General features: G+C 40.3%; 1 protein-coding gene across 2 annotated transcripts in view; it reads left to right on the top strand.

Moving 5' to 3' along the window:
• The window catches only part of Tm2d1 (TM2 domain containing 1), a 34,575-nt gene extending 13,475 nt beyond the window's left edge, over positions 1-21,100 (top strand). For both annotated transcript variants that reach the window (XM_075944711.1, XM_075944710.1), the window contains exons 4-7: positions 3,257-3,348; positions 7,805-7,878; positions 17,725-17,854; positions 20,785-21,100. In XM_075944711.1, the coding sequence (XP_075800826.1) occupies positions 3,257-3,348; positions 7,805-7,878; positions 17,725-17,835 (277 nt within the window). In that variant the 3' untranslated portion in view covers positions 17,836-17,854; positions 20,785-21,100. The remainder of the gene's footprint in view (positions 1-3,256; positions 3,349-7,804; positions 7,879-17,724; positions 17,855-20,784) is intronic.
• Positions 21,101-22,033: the final 933 nt, after the last annotated feature.

Below are 22,033 nucleotides of genomic sequence, written 5' to 3'. Positions count from 1 at the left end.
TCCTTGGCTTCTCATATAAACTCAAATATTTAAGACTCTTTTTATTACTATACCTTAGCTTCTTTTTTTCTTGATATTCCATTTTTTATCTCTCTCTCTCTCTCTCTCTCTCTCTCTCTCTCTCTCTCTCTCTCTCTCTCTCTCTGTGTGTGTGTGTGTGTGTGTGTACACATACATGTGAGTGCCTGTGGAGGCCAGAAGAGGCATTGGATCCCCTGGAGCTAGAGATACAGGTAGTTGGGAGCTGCTTTATGTGGGTACTGAGAATTGAGCTTCTATCATCTACGAGGGCAATGGTGTTCTTAACTACTGAGCCATCTCTAGCCCCTGTAGGTTCTTTCTTAAATGTTACTGTCCTCCAAGCAATATCCTTAGTCCTTTATTTTGTTTGTTTGTTTATGAAGCAGAATTGGAATTTCATAAGAAAAGGCTTAAGGAAGATTTAAGCAAGGGCATGCAGCATGTAGGGGCAGGGCACAGTAGTATGTGCCCAAGATTAGGCTCAGGCTTCTTAAGAGAGTCCTGTTTACATGTGATCATTATGATATGATATGGTGTCTTTTACTTGTCTCAGTGAATGGCACCCATTCTACCCAGATTTTTTTTAATTTTTTAAAAATATTTATTTATTATGTATACAATGTTCTGTCTGTGTATATGCCTGAAGGTCAGAAGAGGGCACCAGATCTCATTACAGATGGTTGTGAGCCACCATGTGGTTTCTGGGAATTGAACTCAGGACCTTTGGAAGAGCAGGCAATGCTCTTAACCTCTGAGCCATCTCTCCAGCCCCTCTACCCAGATTTTTAATCATAGGCATTGTTCCAGTACTTTGTAGTCAGAGGAAGGAGGAAGTTTGAGGCCAGCCTAGACTGTGTGGTGAGACCCTATCTCAAAAACAAAACAAAAGAGAAAAGCCAATCAGAACTTTAGAGTCATTTTCCCATTTCCCCTTAATCTCCATGTTAAGTCTGATTGCTTCTGCTTTCTTAGTATCTGCTGGTTTTCTTCACTTTTTGCTTCTCCTGGTCTCATACTCATCGTGTAGCCAAGATTGATCTTTTGATCCTGATCCCTTGCTTTCATCCTTCAAATGCTGGGATGATGGCCTTGTAGGACCACATGCATTCTCAGTCTCATGCTCAGTATTTCCTGTATGTTTGTAAACTAACTGTTTAATCTGTCTGTAGCCTAGAGTTACTTACATAAATCTACACTGCAGTCACTTTTTCTCGTTGGACTTTCTTTGGACCACCAGCTTAGCCTTTATCTTAGGCTTATTCCCAAATAGCTCTTATAACTTAAATTAACCTGTTTATTCATCTACGTTCTGCCACATGTCTTTTTGTCTCTTCTCCATTCTGTACGTTTGTCTTCCTCAGGGTCTTGCTGTATCTCCTATGGTCCTAAATTCTAACCCTGAGTTCCTCTCTTTCCCCTGGAGGCCTGTCTAGTCTCTCGTGCCTAGCTCTTTATTAAATCAATCAGAAGGCACCTTAGGCAGAGATGCATCTTTATAATCTACAAAAGATTATCCCAGAGCACCACACCTGTATGTTCAGCTGATTTTTATTTAACACTATTTGGGTATCTTACAGACACCTCAAATTCACATGTCCAAACTAAATTTTGATTTCCCTCTCAAGAACCATTCATCTGCATTCTTTCCCAACTCCTTCAACTTCCTAATGCTTAGGAGAAACTTTGGAGTGCTGTTATTGCTTGTCTTTCTTCCTTTTCATTCCTTTCCTTTCTTTTTCATGCCCTAAATTTAACAGATAAGAACATTGAATTGACTGCGGGTGCATACCTTTAATCGCAGTACTGGGGAGGCAGAGGCAGGTGGATCTCAGTGAGTTTGAGGTCAGCCTGGTCTACACAATGAGTTATAGAACAGCCAGGACTGTTACACAGATATACAGAGAAAAACCCTGTCTCAAAGAAAAAAAAAAAAGAAGAAGAACAAGAAGAACAAGAAAAAGAAGAAGAAGAAGAAGAAGAAGAAGAAGAAGAAGAAGAAGAAGAAGAAGAAGAAGAAGAAGAAGAAAGAAAGAAAGAAAAAAGTTGAATTGAACATACTTTTGAACATATTCAGAACCTGATGATTCTCAGCACTTCTTTTGCTATTACTCAGTCATGCCATTATTAATTCTTACCTGAGTATTTAAAGCATTCAACATTTTGTCCTTGTGCTCAAAAAAAAAAAAAAAGATTTATTAGCATATATTCAGTCCCTAATTCCAGTAAACAGAGAACATATATTTCCCATACCACTGTTTTTGGGCTTAGCTGTATTGCCTAATTTGGCTTAAGGTTAATAGGTGTAGAGGCTTAAGGGTGTTTATGAGATTCAATTTTCCTTTTGTATTTTGATGAGATAATCCTGAAAAGAACTTGCCCCAGGTGTCAGCCACGTTTACAGCTTGAGCCTCAGAAGTCTCAGTTTCAGCCTGAGCCTGAAGTGAATCTGTAGCCTATAATCAAGTTCCGGGCCCCTCAGCCCAGGTGCAGTCTGTGAGCCACACCAGTCTGCATGTACAGTGTGAGAATAACAGCTTCCTGCTGGACGCCCTGGGGTTCGGGAGTTTGTTTTTTGATATGCTTGTGACCTTGGTTCACTAATACTCCATTGCAATCTGTTTTTAGCATGACAGCCATAGTATCTGAAAGTGTAAAGCAGATCCTGTCACAGCTGGGAATCCTGTGGTAGCTTCCCACGTCTCAGAGTGAGAGCTGGAGTTGGTGCACAGGTTCCGTACCCTCCCGCCCCTGCCCTGGTGTGCCCACCCTGACTCCATCCAGCTTTGCAGCAACTGCTTCTTCCCTCAGAGACTGCCTGGCTTAACTGGTCCTTAGGTCTTTTCTCACACGTCACTATCTCACCACCCAGATTAAGTAGCCCCCAGCGTTCTGGACTTTGTATATACCCTGGTATTCTGGATTCAGTAAACATCCGCTTCCACCTTTTCTTGTTTCTTAATATCTGTAACCTAACAAACTGTACAATTAGATTTTTAAATGTTTGGGTTTTTGCTTACTGCCACTAAAATGTAAGTCTCTGAGGGACAGGCATCTATGTTGTTTTTATTCATTAATATATACCATAAGCTGAGAATAGTGTTAGTTACATAGCCTCCAGAAAACAAATGGGTGAACAAATAATTAATAAATAAGTAATAACATGCAGGTTGGTTTTCTAAAATGTTCACATGTTAGCAGTGCATGGCTGTGACACTCAGATTTTAATTCTCTGCAGAAATGGCTATTCATACAAAGTGGCAGTTGCATTATCTCTTTTTTTGGGATGGCTGGGAGCAGATCGATTTTACCTTGGATACCCCGCCTTAGGTGAGTATGCTTCTTCTTCCTAAAATGGAAAAAAGAAAGAAAATTCTTGTAAAAACTTGTTTAGAGTTTTTGTTAAATGAATATATGCCTATGGTTTAAATCTCTCTGTGTTCAAGATTCATGTGAGTTGAGTGGGTACATTCTTCTCTTAGTTGAGAGTGTTCGGTTCTGCAGTTGAGCTAAAGCAGGCAATACTGACCTTTCCTGTGTGTTCACCTTTTGGACAACACTTTCGAGGGTGAAGGGTTGTCACTTGACTGGAACTGTTGTGCTATGCTAGGCACACAGTGGCGTGCAGTAAGTGTGTGTGTGTTCTTTCTCCCCGAAAGAGTGTCCTTTGCCAGAGTCGTCACTGTTGCCTGAATATAGGAACAACTGCTCTCAGGACAGGTTGGTGTTTTGGTGATCACCATAAGCTTGGAGGAGAGTCTGACTTTATCAACTGTTAAGACCCTCTCCATCCCTCAACCATAGCTGTACATTTCCCTTTTGACATGGTTTTTCTAATGTTTAAGGAATCATTTATGTTTGACCATAAGTTTTGTTATGCTTCCTTTTCATATGCTTACCTGTATTTAAGCCTTACAACTCTCTATGCTTATCACCCTCTTTAAATCCTCTTCAGCAGTAGGGAAATTTGTTGATTGCCTCGGAGGGTTACTTAGTCTAGGGTTAGTAACCCACCTAGCAGTTCAGTTATTCCAGGGTCACGGAGAGGCACTACCTGGAAGATAAATGGGCTAGGAAAGAGGAAGAAGGCCATGCAAAGTTTGTCAGAGCCTCCGTTTATTAGAGATGGGTTACAGCTTTTATAGGGTAAAGAGTTGGGGGATGGGCACAGGGGTCTGGGCTCTTGCCGCGTGGTTCATGTTGGTCACATGGTCTAAGTTGGTCACGTAGGCAGGAGGTTATCTTCGGTCAGGTCACTGTAAGCCAAGAAGTCACCAGTCGACACACCTAGATCTTTAGATAGTTTGGAATGCGGGGTGGGTTCCGCTAACAGATAGCTCTCATTAACAGCCAATTTGGGTGTGAGGTAGGCTTTGATTCCTAACACAATTAGGGGTGTGGGGTTCTCTGCAGACTCCCCAGGGTGATGGTTCCTGTAATGATTTTAGGAGGAAATTGGCTCCTGACAGAAATTCACCAGAGTGAGGATTTACTGAGCCAAGAGGCTTTGCTATATTCTGTGACATATTTGTTATAATCTTTCTTTTATAGATAAGGAAATTGTCATGAGATTATGAGATATATCCAAGGATATTTAGCTTAATATGCACCCAAATTTTCTGTCTTTGGAGATCATGCTTTACTTACTATAAGTTTCTACTTGCATATTGAGCAAATGTAAAGTTTTTGAATGCTCGACTTCCCAACTGTCAACCTAGTCTTCCCATGTTACTACCACAGAGAGCAAAGAGGAGTCCTCCCTGTGGGGCTGGTGCCAGGTATGTTTCTGTTACCTGTGTTTGAAACTTAATGTTACAGTACATAAATAAAAGTCAGTGTTGACTTAGTAAACAAAGAAAATAAAGCTGGGCATGGTAGCGCACACCTTTTATCCCAGCAATTGGGAGGCAGAGGCAGTGGGTCTCTGTGAGTTTAAGGCCAGCCTGGTCTACACTATGAGCTCCTGGATAGCCAGGGCTACATAGAGAGAACTTATCTGAAAAACAAAAACAAACAAAAAAGAAAATAGCTACAAGTTGGCAAGATGGCTTACCAGGCACCTAGGTCTTATACTCTAGTCCATTGTTACTATGACTCTAAGCTGAAATGAGGTATGATAATACTTCCACCATTATTCTTGCTGAGGAAAGCTTTGGCTATCTGGGCTTTTTTTGTGCTTTCATACGAATTTTGAGGGTCTTTTTTTTTTTCTTTTCTGGAGCTAGGGAGATGGATCAGCAGGTAGATTGCTTTCTGTGCAGGCATGAGGCAAGAGTTTGGATCCTCAGCACCTACGTAAAATCTGGACAAAGCAAGGCATACCTGCGACCCCAAGGAGTAGGGGTAGAAGGGCAGTGGGTTGGGGTGGGATGGACATAAATATATCCCTGGGGCATATTGGCCAGCCAGTTTAGTTGAAATGGTGAGTTCCAGACTCAGCAAGAGACCCAGGTTCAAGAAATAGAAGGAGAACCATTAGAGGAAGACACCTGGTGTTGACTTTGTCTTCCACATGTGCGCTCATAGTTGAGCAGACTCCGTGTGCACACACTGCACACACATGCAGAGAAACACATGTGTGCTCGTAGTTGAGCAGACTCCGTGTGCACACACTGCACACACATGCAGAGAAACACATGGTTTTGTTGTTGCTGTTTTCTTTCTGTTTTTGTGAAAAACTACATGGTGAGTTTTATTGGGATTATATGGACAATTTGATTATTTTTGGTAAGATGTCGTCTTTCACAAATTTAATTCTTTCAGTCCCTGAGCATAGGATATTTTTCTCTTTTAGTATCTCCTAGTATTTTCTTTAGTGTTTTACGTTTTCATTGAACAGGTCATATACTCTCTTGGTTAGACCTATTTAAAAGATATTTCAATTTTTGTTGAGACAGTTGAAAATGGAGTTATGTTGATTTTTTTCTCAACATGTTGGTTACCAGAATGCAGGAAGACTTAATTTTCTATATTAATTTTGGGTAGCTAAGACTGACCTTGAACTCCTAATCTTCCTACTTCCCTTTTGCATATTCTACCATTGTGAGCCACCACAAGTGACTCTGTTAATTTTGTATACTGCCACTTTTCTGAAACCGTTTCTTAGAGTTTTCTGGCTAGAGTGTTTAGGGTTGTTTATGTATAGAATCATATGATCTGTAAGAAAGGATGCTTTTTGATATCTTCATTTTTTATTTGTTCCCCCATTATTTCCTGCTCTTCCTGTCTTACTGCCCTAAGTACTGTATTGACTAACACGGGGAAAATGAGCACCCTTGTTTTGTCCCTGAACCAGTGCAAGTGCTTAAATTCTCCATTTCCAATGATGTTGACTATAGTTTTGTCATAAAAAGTTTTGCCAGCTTTTATTGTGTTGTTATACTTTCTCCAATCCTAATCTCTTTATAGGACTTTTATCATAAAGGGATGTTGATTTTTGTTAAGACCTTTTCTAAATCTATTGATGTGATTTCTTATAGTCGTGGATTTGCATATGTTGAACCATTCTTGCATTATTGTTATGAAGTCAACTTGATCATGGTGAATAATATTTTTTGATGTGTTCTTGATTAGTCTGCATGCATTTTATTGAGCATTTTTGCTTCTGTTCATCAGGGAGATTGATCTTTATTTGTTGTTATACCTTCACCTGGTGGCAGGGTAATATTAGATTTGTAGAAATAATTCAGATGTGTTCCTTTGTTTTCTGTTTCATGGAGTAATTTGAGAAGGATTGGTTTTAAGATTATTTTTATTTTATGTGTATGAGTGTTTTGTATGTTTATGTACAGTGTATATACCGGGTGTCCTTGGAGGTTAGATCTACTGGAACTAGACTTGTAAATGCTTATGAAACAGCATGTGGGTCTTCAAAACTAAACCTGGGTCATCGTCAAGAGCAGTCAGTGCTCTTAACTGATAAAAAATTCTTCCCTGAAACTCAAGGAAATTTGTAGGGTTAAAGATGTGCACAGCCACTCTTACTATAGAGTTATGAACAGGAGCTTGAAAAATCCAGGATGAATTATAGATATTTGAGTTGATAGTCAAATTTTGGATGTTGTGTATTGTTCTTATTTTTGTATTTTTTTTTCAAGGTAGGTTTTCTCTGTGTAGTTCTGGCTGTCCTAGAACTAACTCTGTAGACCAGCCTGAACTCACAAAGATCCTGTGACCTCTGCTTCCCGAATGCTGGGATCAAAGGCCTTTGCCACCACTGCCTGGCCAGATTTGGGAATTTTAAAGATCATTATTTTTCTTGGACATTTTTGTGGCTTGACAGTATAGATTTAAACTTTCTACTCTGTTCAGTTAAACTTGTATGGCATAATATATTTTGTATGATCAGATCATTAATAAAGGGCTTTGCTACTAAGAGGTATTGTGAAGCTCTGGGGTGCTGAGGGTCTGTTGTTTGTGTTGCTACAACCCCTGTACCTGCTGGACAGACATACGGAGCTCTACCCCAGGCTTGGATGTGGGTAGATAGAAACATTTTTTTAAAGAAGTTTTGTAGAATATATATATATATTTGCTATTTTTGTTGTTGATACATGATCTAATCTATTTTGTGACTTTTCTGTACATGAGGTTCCTTTAAAATGTTCTTGTATTTTTATGTGAAGGTTTGATTTTTTTTTAAGATTATACTTTTTATCATCATACTATATACTGTATATATACAGAGTTATATACAGTATGTAATAGCTTGGTAGAAAGCTAGAAGCATTTTAAATATTTACAAAACCTTCTATATTGTGAATTACTTTCCTTTGTGCTTTCCTAGGCTTGCTAAAGTTTTGCACCGTGGGATTTTGTGGAATTGGGAGCCTAATTGATTTCATTCTTATTTCAATGCAGGTAAGTTAGTTTCAGTGTGGAACGTAAACTATAGTCAACATGGGAGTTTGGTGCTCCTCTCTTGGTGTATGTGACACTTCAGGTACTTTAGGAAACAAAGGGTGTGTGTATGCTTTACAGCTTTTCTGGGTTCTAGGCTAAGGGATCAGGTTGCGGTATCAGTGAACATTTCTCAAACTGTAGCTCTATAAACCAAAGGATACTTATTTCAAGGAGTACTGCATGTTCAAAGGTGACAGTGGATATGGGTTCAAGTGAGTTAGAGATTTCTTTACTGGAGAGTTTCCTGAAATTTTATAATTTTACAGTATATTTTGTAGTGAGTCTCTCAGGCAGGTTACAATTATTTCTCTGACTTAGAATTTATTTGCCTGACAGTCATGTTCACCTTGTCAATTACCAAAATAGGATCCATTGATGGGATTTTGGTACACATATGAACATTCTAGAGGCAGAGGTAAGATTTTCTTTAGAAGTATATAGGCATTCTCTACAAATTGCACTCTGCAAATAGCAGAAGTTGTAATCAGGCTAATTTACTGGATTAACAAAGGAGTGTATGGTGGGTACTCCACATGGTTTCTAGTAGTGGGGATAGCTCAAGCAAGACCAAATCCAACAGACTTTACATTTTCTACTCATGAGATGTCTTCTCTGTTTCTCTGTGACAGCCTCACCTTCTCATGCTGCAGAGGGTTTGGTGACTGACACAGTTTATGAGATGCTGTCCTTAAAGTGCCACCAGATGTTCCCTGCTAAATACTAAGCTTCTGTGATTGCTCATGAGGCTTCTTCTGTTAGAGGCAAGGATGACTATTGCCAGACAGCGCTTGGGCAAGCATTTACAGAGCACCTAGTATCCTCAGTAAGAGTATCAGTGTGCATTTAAGTCATTATGCTCTTCTTCTCGTTCAGCATTGGCACTCTCCAGTTCCGCTGCTTGCTGTTACTGTCATGCTTTAAAGCCAGTTGCTCTCAGTGATTTTGACTCTGTTATGTGAAAGGGGGCAGCATATGGACCAATTAAACAAGGAAAATATTTGAAGTTTGTTGTTGTTTTTCGATGCAGGGGTTCTTTGCGTTTCAGCCCTGGCTGTCCTGGAACTTGTTCAGTACATCAGGCTGGCCTTGAACTCAGAGATCCACCTACCTCCGTCTCCTGAGCACCAGGATTAAAGGTGCAAATGTTTGATTTATTAGTTGGACTTTTCTGACTTTATATACAAGCCACATGTCTACCCAGATATTGTCTCTAACCTTGGAACTGGTATAGACTTGAAGAGCCAAAGGCTCCTATGCACATGGGTGTTAGGATTGACTTCTCTTTTTAAATGAAGATGCAATGAAGTTAGGTTTTATTAGTATTATTCAAATTAAAATATCCAAAATTCAATACTCCTTGTTTGTTTTTATTTTGAGACAGTATTACACAGCATAGGCTAACCTTGAACTCCTGATCTTCCTGCCTCTAACTCTAGAGTGCTGGGTTAGATTAGGCAATGCTAGTTTTTTGGGGGTTTGTTTGTTTGTTTGGGTTTTCTGTTTGTTTGTTTGTTTTAGAAAATAGTTTGATTGTATTGAAACCTCCTCCGTTTGTACATAATCAGCGGTTCAAACCAGCATCACTAATGTGCAAACCTGTGAGACAGAATAATTACAGATCAAACAAGGGAGAAGCTAGAAGTAGTGGCTTATTAGGCAGTGTTTGTCTCCCATTAGGACCTTAGTGTATTGAGCTGCTAGAACAAAACACCTTAGAATGGGTCATTTATTTTATTATTTTATCTGTTGTTGTTTAGTTTTTAATTGTGTGTATGTATGGACATGGCCTTGAGAGGATAACTCCATGTAGTTGGTTCTCTCCATCCACCTTCCCACTGGCTCTAGAGATCAAACTCAGGTCTCCAGGCAAGTACTTTACCTACTTACTGAGCCATCTTGCTGACCCTTGTAGTGTTTTGTTTTGTTTGGTTGGAGATTGGGTCTTGCTATATAGCCCATAAGACCTGGAATAGTCCGTTCATGTCAAAGCCCCAACCTCTTAAATCCAACACATTGAGAATTAGATTTGAGGGACACATTCATATTGTAACAAGTCCTTAGGTCAAAGTTCAAAATTCCTAGGTTATGAGGACCAGTGAGTAAAGATGAAAGCTTACATGATAAACTGTGCAGAGTGGGCACAATAGCTTACCAGGTAAAGGCAATTGCTGCCAAGCTTGAGACCTGCGCTCAATTCCTGGACCCCATGTAAAGGTGGAAGGAGAGAACCAACTCCCACAAGTTATCCTCTGATTTCTACCCGTGTGCCCATACCTGCCACCCAGCCCTGCTCACACAAAATAAATGTAATTAAGAATAAATAAATGGGGCCGGAGAGAAGGCTCAGAGGTTACGAGCACTGACTCCTCTTTCAGAGGATCCAGGTTCAATTCCCAGTACCCATATGGCAGCTCACAACTGTCTGTAACTCCAGTTCCAGGGGATCTACCACTTTCACACCAATACACATAAAATAAAGTTAAATTATTTTTAAAAAAGAATAAATAAACAAGTAAATGAATTCTCTATAGTGTGGTGCTGTCATATAGACAGGTTTAGTGAGCAACTGTACTCAGGGATAGTAAGTCTGAGTGAGTCCTTGCCCAAAGGACTTTACAGTCTTAACTATCCTAAGAGAGGTTTGTAGAACATTCTACTTTTTAACAGAAATATTTCCTGGGGAACCAAGACTTTAAATAAAAAGAATTTTATTTTTGAGTCAGCTGTGGTGGCTCATGCCTGTAATTCTGGCACTTGGAAGATTGAGGCAGGAGTTTGAAACCTGCCTGCGCTACACAGAAAATTCAGGAAAGTTTGTCTCCAAACAAACAAAACGTTGATTCTATCTTGAATATTTTTTTTCAACTTTGCTAAAATATTGACGATCCTAGGCTTTTCTGTTTACCTTAGGACATAAACATGAGAGCCATGGGTAATGATCAGAGAAAGGCAGCCTGTTGAGTGAGAAGCCCCGCATACCCTTGCCCTCTGGCATACGTGCTGCAGACTGAAGGAGAAGTAAATGTGCTCCTAGTGTACCATGCTGGAGCGCTGCCCGGCTTCCTCAGTGGGTGCCCAGTGTGGCTCAGCAGTGCACAGAAGCACACGACGGATACAGATCACATCTAGTCGCGTGTTCCCACGTTGTTCGTTTAATCTTAGGGTCATTTATTAGGAGAAATAAATTAGATAACTAAGGTGACTAGTGATTTGTGTTAGTTTTGCTCTAGGTAGATCCAGTTCACTCTGGGGGCATTTAGTGTCTTAATAACAAGTGTTTAAAACTGGTCTGACCAGTCCCTAAGCTGTGTTTTACTCAGGAGACATCATGGTGAGTTTTACTACTGAAATAATAATATTTTTTTGCTGGATGGTGGTGGTGCATGCCTTTAATCCCAGTACTTGGGAGGCAGAGGTAGGCGGATCTCTTGAGTTTGAGACCAACCTGGTTTACAGAGTAAGATCTAGGACTGGTTCCATAGCTACTAAGAAACCCTTTCTTGAAAAACCAATAATAATAATCATATATTTATTAGTCATTTAGATTAAAATTACCAGTTGTTAAAATCAAATGAAATTGAGTGTCCAAATCCACAAATTCTGGTACTTATGTAGACATTTTTATGCTAATTCAACTGTGATTCTGGTAAGATGATTTTCATACCTTTATATAAAAAATAAACGTGCAGAAAAGTCAGTATGGACACAGTGGAATTCAACTTTTAGGAGCTATAAATGTTCTTCTCTGGGCCATTGGGATGAACATGGCTGCATCATTGTCTTACGGTAGACAGCTGAGTCAGTTGCTTCTTCACTGACTTGATAGCTCCCTGGGAGATGATTTGATCTGGTCAGTATTTTGTCCTGTCACAGTATTAATATTTGCATTCTTTTTATGGAGAAAGATAGAAGTAGAAAAAAGGTATGTTGGCTCATGACTGTAATCTGAGCACTCATGGGTGAAATGATTTTCAGTTGAAGGCTAACTAGGGCTACCTCATGTATCCCAGCAAAACAGTGAAACCATGTTTCCACAGAACAAACACATAAAAAGAACAATAAAACCCAAGCTGTGTCGGTCTAAACACTTGTTTAATCCTAGCACTTAAGAGGTTGAGGATGGAGGAGTAGGAGTTGTAGGTCAGTCTGGACAACACGAGACCCTGACTCAAAAAAGAAAAAGGAAGGCCGTTAGTGCTTATCTGTTCATTTGTTTGTGGTCCTGGAGCCCAAGCCCAGAACCTTGCACATGCTTGCTTTTAAATGCTCTGCCACTGACCTACATCCCCAGCCCTTCTCTTTATCTCTAAATCCATTCATGACATTTTAAATATACAGAATAGTTGAGTTATCTAAGAAGCATGGTGTCAACTACAGTGCAGTTCATTAAGTGGGGACCATATATGTTGCTGAAGTTTAGGTAATAAAGTGCTTACTGGTAGCTACATTTTTTCATTTAGTTTATTTTTATTGAAATGTCACCTGAATGTGTCTAAAAATTTATTTTACAATAATAGAATCAAATGCTTAAAATTGCAGATACAAACATCACAATAAAGTTCAAATAAAGTAAGCTTTTTGTATGTAATAAAATCCTTAGCAGAGTAACCAAAACTACTTTATTTAAATGGACAGTTCAAAGTGTTGATTACATGCAGTAATACTGAGCAAGCATCACTGTATCTGTTTACAAAACTTTTCTGTCACCAATAAAGAGTAACTACCACCTCCCTTCTCCAAATGGTAGCCTCTAGTTTCTCTGTCATCGTGAACTGTACTATATATTCGTCCTTTTTGTGTCTGGCTTAGCATCCATCAGAACTTCATTCCTTTTAATTACATCCACATCTTTTGGTGTGTATAATTATATGTGCCATCACATCCACCTACTTTATACTTTAAGTATTTATCTGCTGGCTCTTGGCTACCTGAATAATGCTGATATCAACATTTACACACAAATATCTAAGTCTTACTCCATTCTTATAACTATAGATCTAGATGCCTTGAGAAAAGGTAAACTTGTGCGTGTGCTTGTGTGTGTGTTTTCTCGAATGTGGAATTAAGAACTGAAAGCTAGACACATGCTCTGCCACTGACCTATACCCAAGTGCAAAGGTAACTTTTTATATAAAACTAAACACAGCCAGCAGTGGTGGCATACACCTTTAATTCCAGTATTTGGGAGGCAGAGGCAGGTGGATCTCATGAGTTTGAGGCCAGTCTGGTGTACAGAGTACATTTAAGAACAGCCAGGGATACAAAGAGAAACCCTGTCTTGAAAAAATGAAAATAAAAAAAAGCCCAAACCTAAACCCAGAGAAATTCTGTTTTTAAAAGGATACAGTAGGCCAAATCAAGAGTTAACAGGCTGAGTGAAAGGATGACAACAGTAAGAATGCTCCAGATTAACCAAAGAATAATAGCTTAGTAGAGAAGCATAATAAGGGGGCTGGAGAGGTGGCTCAGAGGTTAAGAGCATTTCCTGCTCTTCCAGAGGTCCTGAGTTCAGTTCCCAGCAACCACATGGTGGCTCACAACCATCTGTAATGGGGTCTGGTGCCCTCTTCTGGCCTGCAGGCATACACAGACAGAATATTGTATACATAATAAATAAATAAATATTTTAAAAAAAGAAAAGCATAATAAATTAATAGGCAATTGAGAATAGGTTATTCACATAACTAATAAGCAAATAAATCTTCCTGAGCATGTACTCAGAAAACTCATGTTCCTGCCTTCCAGGGAACCTGCACAAAGATGCCTACTACAGCTCTGTTTGTAGGTCTGCCCACTATTAGGGAAATCCTTTGTAACGTTAGACAGTAGTTATAATAGCACTTGCCCAGATGTATACACAGCTGCATGAAAATGGGTTAAAATCATAGTTGACTGTGTCAGTTTTTGCCAGGTCTGGTGGCTTGGGCCTATAATCCTAGCTATTTGGGAAGCTGAGGCAGGGAGACAGCAAGTTCAAGGCTAGCCTGGGCTGCAGAATGAGTTCAAGGCTGGCCTATGCCAGTTAATGAAACCCTGTATCAAAAGAAAGTGAAGATACTGTATCCGTGAGACTGTTTAGTCTGCTTGCCAAGCATGCAGGAGCTCTGATTTAAATCCCACCCCAGTACTCAAACAAGCAAAAAAGAAAGAAAAGAGTTTTCAGTTATAAAGAAACTATTAGGTAAATTTTAAGAAGAATTTTTTTTTTCTTGTTCAGGGGGGTGGGAGTGGCATTTCAAGGCATGGTTTCTCTGTGTAGCCTTGGCTGTCCTGGAGCTCTCTCTGTATACCAGGTTGGCCTCGAATTTAGAAATTGCCTGCTTCTGCCTCCCAAGTACTGGGATTAAAGATGTGTGTCACTACCATCTGGCTGGCAGAATTTTTTAAACGTTTATTTTTATTTTATGTATATGAGAGTTTTGCTTTCATGCATATCTGTGTACTGATGCATTCCTGGTGCACACAGAGGCCAGGACTGTGGGTGTTGGAGCCCCTCAAATTGAAGTTACGGACAGTTGTAAGCCACTATGTGGGTGCTACAGAGCAGCCACTGCTTTTAGCTGCTAAGCCAGCCCTCCTGCCCCACGGTTAGGTAAATTTAAAGTAGATATTTATTCAAAGAATGCCACATTTCTAAGAATAAGTACAGATCCAAATCACATGGCAGCTCAGTGTGCCTATTGTGTGTGTACTTGTGAGTAAGAGTGGGTGGGAGTAGGTATGAGTGTGGGGGTTGTCTTGGTGTACTGTGTGGACCCTAATCCAGCGTGATAATTGGCCCGAGAATGACAGTTGACTCCAGAAGCTTGAAGCTTCTGTCTTACCGAACTGTAAATGTCTGCTACCCTACAAAATGGGTTACAACAGCTTTAGGAAACTGCTGGGTTTAAATTCCATGGCTGTAGGGCTTTATACCAAGGAGACAGTATGCGCGTGTGTGGAAGCACATGACATGGCATACATGTAGAGGTCAGTGGACAACCCTGTGGAATTGGATCTCTCCTTCCATCATGGGCTCCAAGAACTGAACTCAGGCTTTCTAGCTAGGCAACACACACCTTTATTCTCTGCGACATCTCATTGACCCCAAAAGCGCTTCTAGAGTATGTTGGCCCTTTTGATCACCAGCTTGTATGACGAGGATCTTTGAAGAACTAACAAATACTTAAGGGAGCCAGGCAGTGGTGGTACACAACTTTAATCCCAGCATTTGGGTGGCAGAGACTGGTGATCTCTGTGAGTTTGAGGCCAGCCTGGCCAATAGCCAAGCCCACACAGAGAAACTGTCTCAAAAACCAAAACCAAAACCAAAAGAAAAATAAATTTAAAAAATTAAAAAAGATAAATAGCTTAAGGGAAAATTAATGCTGTAATATGATTGCTACATTATATTTAAAATTGCGATTCATTCTTGTAAACTATACTGAGTGCTGTCTTCAGTACAGGAAAGGGGAAGGCAACCAACAGACCAACCCAAAGCATTTTCTGCAAGTTAGTGACTAACATGTTGTAAAACATCTGTGCTTAAAATGAGCTTGCAGACGGGCGTGTTAGAAATGCATGCTATTGAGAAGTTACACAATCATGGATCACCTCCTTTCTAACATTTGTATATTTTTCTTCAGTGAGTAAACAATTATCAGGAAAGATAGTACAGGAAGGAAAAGATAATAGAACAACAGGCTCAGTTCCAGTCTGATCACACACCCCAACCTGTTTTTACAGTGCATGTAGCCTCTTTCCCCTAGTTGAGCTTCACTTCTTTGTTTTCTTAGTAAAGTCACAGAATATGTTGTCTTCTAATCACCCATTTTTCTCTTAGCTTAATGTTCCTGGTAATTCTTCATGACCCTAGCTACAAAAAAGTCACAGATGCTTTAATTTTTACTAAATTTATACATAGCATCCATAAATGTCAGACAAGTTAATTTACTGTTTAGGAATTAAGTCAACATGCGTAGCAGCAGCTGACGTGGTGTCTGGCTATGTAAGAATTAGTTGAATCCACGCTAGAGGAAGCTCCCTGTTGGCAGGGATGGTATCTTAGTTGCTGTTACATGCAGAATGTCTGGAGCCTTCCTGGAATAGAGAAGGAGTTAAGTGTTTGTTGAGTTGTTTTTGTTTTTATGAGATGGGTTCTCATTTATGTAGCCCTAGTTGGCCTCAAGATCTTGTGTTCAAGCAATTCAATTCCTGGGTTTCTCTGCCTCAGACCCCAACCCCAGATATCTGGGACTTATAGCTGCATACTTTTGCATTAAGCCTTTTTCGGTTTTGAGGTTGAATGAACTATTTATTAATTTTTTAAAACTAGAGTCTTTTTTTATCTTTTAGATTTATGAGTGTGAGTGTTTTCCCTGCACGTATGTATGTATACCACATGTGTGCCTGGTGCTCTCTAAGGTTAGAAGAGAGTGTCAGAACCCTGGGAACAGAGCTGTGAATGGTTTGAACTACCATGTAGGTGTTAAAGTCCCAAAGCCAGGTCCTCTGCCTGAGCTGCAACTGCTCATAACTGCTGTGCCATCTCTGCAGACCATGTTTGTTTATTTTTGTGAGAGAGTCTTTCTGTATGGATCTGGCTGGCCTTGCACTGTTGGAATCCCCTTTCTGTTCTTCTCCAGGAGGACAGGTTCACATCTCAGCAGCCAGCTCTGCCATCACTTAAGTGAGAAGTGCTAATGAGAGCTTTCTTTAGTTGTATAACCCTTTGAAGAGTATTTTTAAGTCTGTACCCTCTGTATATTTTTAAATTGACATTTAAGTGTTCCATCATAAATTCGAATAGCTGCATAGGATGTCATTTCAAATATTGACATGTTTAAATAAAACTGTTACATCAATTTTTAAATGTACCCAACAGACTATAAATACCACAAATTTTAAATGTCAGTTACTTTATAAAGAAAGGAATATACTCTTCATAAACTATAATAATTTTTTTACTTAAAATATGAATGCTTTTATGTAAAGGTTCTGGAAAAATGAGATAATTGTAACTGGTGTTCAGAGTGACACAGCCTTGACTGGTAGAGATGCATACTGGGCGTTTGCAGTGATCCCATCCCAGCACAGTGTGGACCCCAAACATTTTGCCAGACTGTTGTGTTTCTTCCCACATGAAAACTCCCTCCCCCAAGATCAATAAACTCTAATAATTATCAGAAGTGTTCTTTAAATACCCTTTTAAACATCTTAGAAATAACAGCCAACGCTGACATACTGACAGAAACTTAGGAAACTATTTTCCACGCAGTTAATTACCACAAAGTAATGCATTGTGTGAGGTCCCTTGGTAGCCCATCTTTTTATTCTAACAGTCTAATCCGAAGTTGCATATGCAGGCTCCTCATTTAGAGCTACTCCCATGATGTGGGAATGCTGGCTCTCATCCCTTCATCTGTAAATATCTAGCCATAGTCATAAGCCACAAACAGGCCAGTGAAAGTTCCTCCCTGGAGCTGGTGTGTAGATAGTGAAGGAGAGAAGTATATTGGAGAAGGCTTTGGGAATAGGCCTTCAGGGAGAACAAAAGCAGAGCATAGAGTGGGGAGGCCAGAGTAAGGGGCACAGAATGCAGACTGGAACCCAGTTTTTCTTACCCCTTTTTATCCTGGGAGCTCTCTGGGTCTCTTTCCCCTTCACCTACTTTGTTTTCTTCTTAGACTTTTTCCCCCTTCACCTACTTTGTTTTTATTTGTGTGTGTGTGTGTCTACTGAAATAATTTTATTGCCTACTAATAAAAGTAAGCTCATATCTTTTGTAAAGGAAAAGGGCTAACTTTAAATTTTCGTCTTTTCTAGATTGTTGGACCTTCAGATGGAAGTAGTTACATTATTGACTATTATGGAACCAGACTTACAAGACTCAGCATTACTAATGAAACATTTAGAAAAACACAGTTCTACCCATAAGTGTTTGAGAAGAGGATCAGTAAGTGCATATCTGTCTCACCTTAATTCTGTGTTTCTCATGGACTTTTGAGATGGTGGGACCATAGGAAGATTTCAGAGATCATTTATTGCTCTAAACCTCCCACTTCCTATATCAGCGAATTCAGGTCCATGTCTGTGTGTCCCCAGTCCACTGACAGCATTCTCATGCTGCTCAAGCTCTCGCAGTTTCCTGTCAGACTTGGTTCTATGCAGACTCCTTGCTTTCAGAGAATATTGTTTTCAGCAGGAAAATATTGTATAGTGGTTATGGTGAGGTGTGCTGTACGTGTTTCTCCATGAAGTGTTTTCTGCTGTCCCTCTCTTTGGACCAAGATAGTTGTTGTAGTGTGAGTGGTGGGGCTGTGTCCCCGCCACCCGGCCGCCTGCACGGCTAGCTTTATACCCGAAATAATTACATGGAAACTATTCTTTTAAACACTGCCTGGCCCATTAGTTCCAGCCTCTTATTGGCTAGCTCTTACATATCGATCTAACCCATTTCTAATATCCCTGTAACACCACGAGGTGTCTTACCAGGGAAGATCTTAACCTGCGTCTGTGTCCGGTAGGAGAATCATGGCGACTCCTTGACTCAGATTCTTTCTCCCAGCATTCTGTTCTGTTTACTTCGCCTACCTAATTTTATGTCCTATTAAAGGGCCAAGGCAGTCTCTTTATTTAACTAATGAAATCAACACAAAACAGCAGACTCCCACATCAGATAGTCGTTTGTTTCAGTTTTGATTTGGTTTTGAGAAGTGTTTTCTTCTTCTTCTTCTTCTTCTTCTTCTTCTTCTTCTTCTTCTTCTTCTTCTTCTTCTTCTTCTTCTTCTTCTTCTTCTCCTCCTCCTCCTCCTTTCTCTTCCTCCTCCTTTCCTTTCCCCGTCCTCTCCTTCCTCTTCCTCTTCTTCTAATTTATTCTTTGACAATTTCACACCTGTATATATGTTCTGGTCTGGTCACATTCACCTCTCTACTCTCTCTTACCTACTTCCCACCTCCACTGCTCTGCCTCTCTCCTCATTCACCTCTCTACTCTCTTCCCTACTTCCCACCTCCACTGCTCTGCCTCTCTCCTCATTCACCTCTCTACTCTCTCTTCCCTACTTCCCACCTCCACTGCTCTGCCTTCCTCCTCCTATCAGTTCCCCTCTCATTATCACATCTTCTTGCTTTTGTTTTATGACACATTGGATGAGACACCAACCACTGGGACAGGGGTTATTCCCAGTAACTGCACTGCTGAGAACAAAGACTCCCCCATCCCATCAGCCATCAAGTGCCAATAGCTCTCCTAGGAGGAGGCTCTTTTCCTATCAGTGACTAAATGTTGATGGCCTGTTTCTTTTCTTTTTTTTTTTCAATGCTGGGGATTGAACCCTGTGCCTATCCCATGCCAGGGGAGTTCTCCACCACTGAGCTCCGTCCCTGTCCTGTTTCTTGGTTTTTCCAGATAGATACCAGTAGAAAGTTTAGAGTGACCTAGACCTTGCTATGTTTCCTAGCGTGACCTCAAGCTCCAGGTTCTCTTGTTTGCACCTACCGAATGATAAGATTATAAGTTTGTGCCAACACTCTAATATTAATAGGATTCTTAACCTTCCCTTCCTTCTTCCCTAAATCCAAAAGATGGAACACCTAAACCCTCACTCCCTGTAAGTACTAAAGGTTGGCTCTACCCATGAGGTTACTAACAGGTTTCAGTCTTTAGTAGGTCTCCCAGCTAGAATGAGAGGTGCTGCAGTCTTCCTGCTTGATATCTGCTGCTACAAAGATTTAGTCCTTTAATATGTCAATCTAGTTAATAATTTTCCAGTGCTGTCTGGTTGTTCTCAGAAGGACATGAGTAGGTCAGGAAATCTGTTTCCTGATACATTTGATCTCTATAATGGAGAAGTATTGTAAAGCATGTGGGTAGCATGTATGGCACTTATTACATTAAAATCCACCTTCAGCTGTCCATCTACTCTCAGACAGGCTGAAGAAAGGTAGGCTGGATGTCCAGACCCCGTCATAGAACTCCATCTCAGAGACTTGTTCTAGAGGTCAGGAAGTGAAGAGACATTGTTCAGTGTATCGTGGTGTATAAACAGAATATAACACATAAGTTTGCCTAAAAAGTAGATTATTTTTCTTATATTGAATTATTGAGTATATATTGTTATAGGATTGAATAGTGACCATTATTGCAAAATACAAAACTGACTGTCTAAAAAGTTTCCAAATTTTCACTATAGTCAAGACTGGCCTGAAGCTTACTGTGTGGCCGAGGCTAGCCTCAAACTCTTCATTCTGCTGTCCAAGCTTCCTGAGGGATGGGGTAACAGGCATAAGCCTCCATACTTGGTTTCAAATCCTTTCTTATAGAGCACCCAGTGCTCTTCCAAAGGACTTGAGTTTACTTCCAAGTAGCCAATTTGGGTGGTTCATAGCTGCCCATGTCTCCACTTCAGGGTTTCTAATACTGTCTTCTGGACCCTTAGAGAAGCTGCAGTTGCATGAGTACCCTCCCACACACAAATATATAATTAAAAATAAAGTAATGGTGTACCTGTGGAACATGCCTGCCATGTTATCCATGTGGAATGTGCTTGCCATGGTGTACCTGTGGAAGTCTGGTCTCTCCCACCATGCGCATTCTGGAGTTTGAACTCACCTCATCTGGCTTGGTGGTCAACACCTTTACCCACTGAGCCATCTCTCCCTCCCACCCTTGTGATATTTTTTATAGCATATAAAACTACTGTAAGAGTAAGGGGAAAATGTCTTGAGCAGATAAAGTGTTCAAGTGTCCATCCTGACCTAGGAGCACTGCCTAGCATGCCTAAGGCCACATTGCATCCCCAACTGAAAAGGGAAAGAAACAGAAATGTGTCTGTGTAACCTCATGGGAGCATTGTTTAACTTTCTTTTCCTTTTTTGTTTTAGGATTTGAGCCTCCTTGATTTCAATAGAGAGCCCCGTATATGTGGAATTCCAGATTTTCCTTTTCCTTAAGTACCACTTTTGGGTGTGGATGATGTTTTGGTGTGTGCTCAATTTTGATTTGTTGATTTAGCTAAAAGTATTATTCCTAGATTTATTTAATAGTCTTTCTCAAAATTCAGTATAATAGTTTTTTGTGGGCTTCTGTCTCTATGAGATAGCGACCCTATTCCTGTTACTGTTATTGTTTTACTGTACTGTCCTTTACATGCCACGTGTCATTTTTATTTGTGAAAATAAAAATTATAACTTATTGACATTTTATTCCCCTGTTATTAAGAAAACCTTCTTATCATCAAACAAAACTGTCTTACACATTGTGATCCTTTGAAGCAGTCAGTTCATGGTGTGAACAAGCAGGGTTCATACTGGTTGGGGCTACAGTGTCCTATGGCCTACAGAGCCCACTGGGATGCTGCAGCCTTGAGTTCTGTGTTGTGTGATGCCCAGGGACTGGGAGGCCGTGGATACTTCTTGTCTCTGAAATGTGAACTTTGTCTATTTTGCTTGGAGAGTGACACACCAGCTATGGAAGGCCAGGTATGACTACTCCAGCTCACTGCAGTTACAGCTGACACTGGGTGAACCGGGTGGGGGCACCAACTAGATGATTGCTGTCTGCCAGCTGTAAACACTGCCGGGCAGGTGCCAGCACACTGGGGTCTGAAGGAAGAAAGCAGCCCCTGTGTGTTAGCGCCTAGTTTTCTTACTGTGTAAGAGGGGCTTTAAGAAGATGAAAATCAGCTGGGTGGTAGTGGCACACACCTTTAATCCTAGCACTCAGAAGGTAGAGGCAAGAGATCTCTGAGTTTGAGGCCAGTCTGGTCTACAGAGTGAGTTTTAGGACAGCCAGGACTACACAGAAGCCCTATCTTAAAAACAAACAAACAAACAAAAAAAACCCAAAAAAAAAACACACAAAAAAAACCAAACAAACAAAACAAAACAACAACAACCAAAAAAAAAAAGGGATGAAAATGTTACCTTGATTTCTGCATGAGCATTGTTGTCATTAATTTGACTGGGAGAACTAATATTTGCCTTTTTTTAAAAGGCAGAATCTCATAGCCCAGGTTGGCCTTGAACCTACTGTGTAGTCCAGGATAACCTTGTACTACACCTGCCTCCACCTCCCAAGTGTTAGGATGATCATATCCACCATCATACCCAGTTTATGTGGTGCTGGGGATCA

Source organism: Microtus pennsylvanicus, chromosome 13 (genome assembly GCF_037038515.1).
Source record: "Microtus pennsylvanicus isolate mMicPen1 chromosome 13, mMicPen1.hap1, whole genome shotgun sequence".
NCBI lineage: Eukaryota > Metazoa > Chordata > Mammalia > Rodentia > Cricetidae > Microtus > Microtus pennsylvanicus.
Note: the sequence above shows the minus strand (reverse complement) of the source record. Positions and strands in the feature narration are given on the sequence as shown.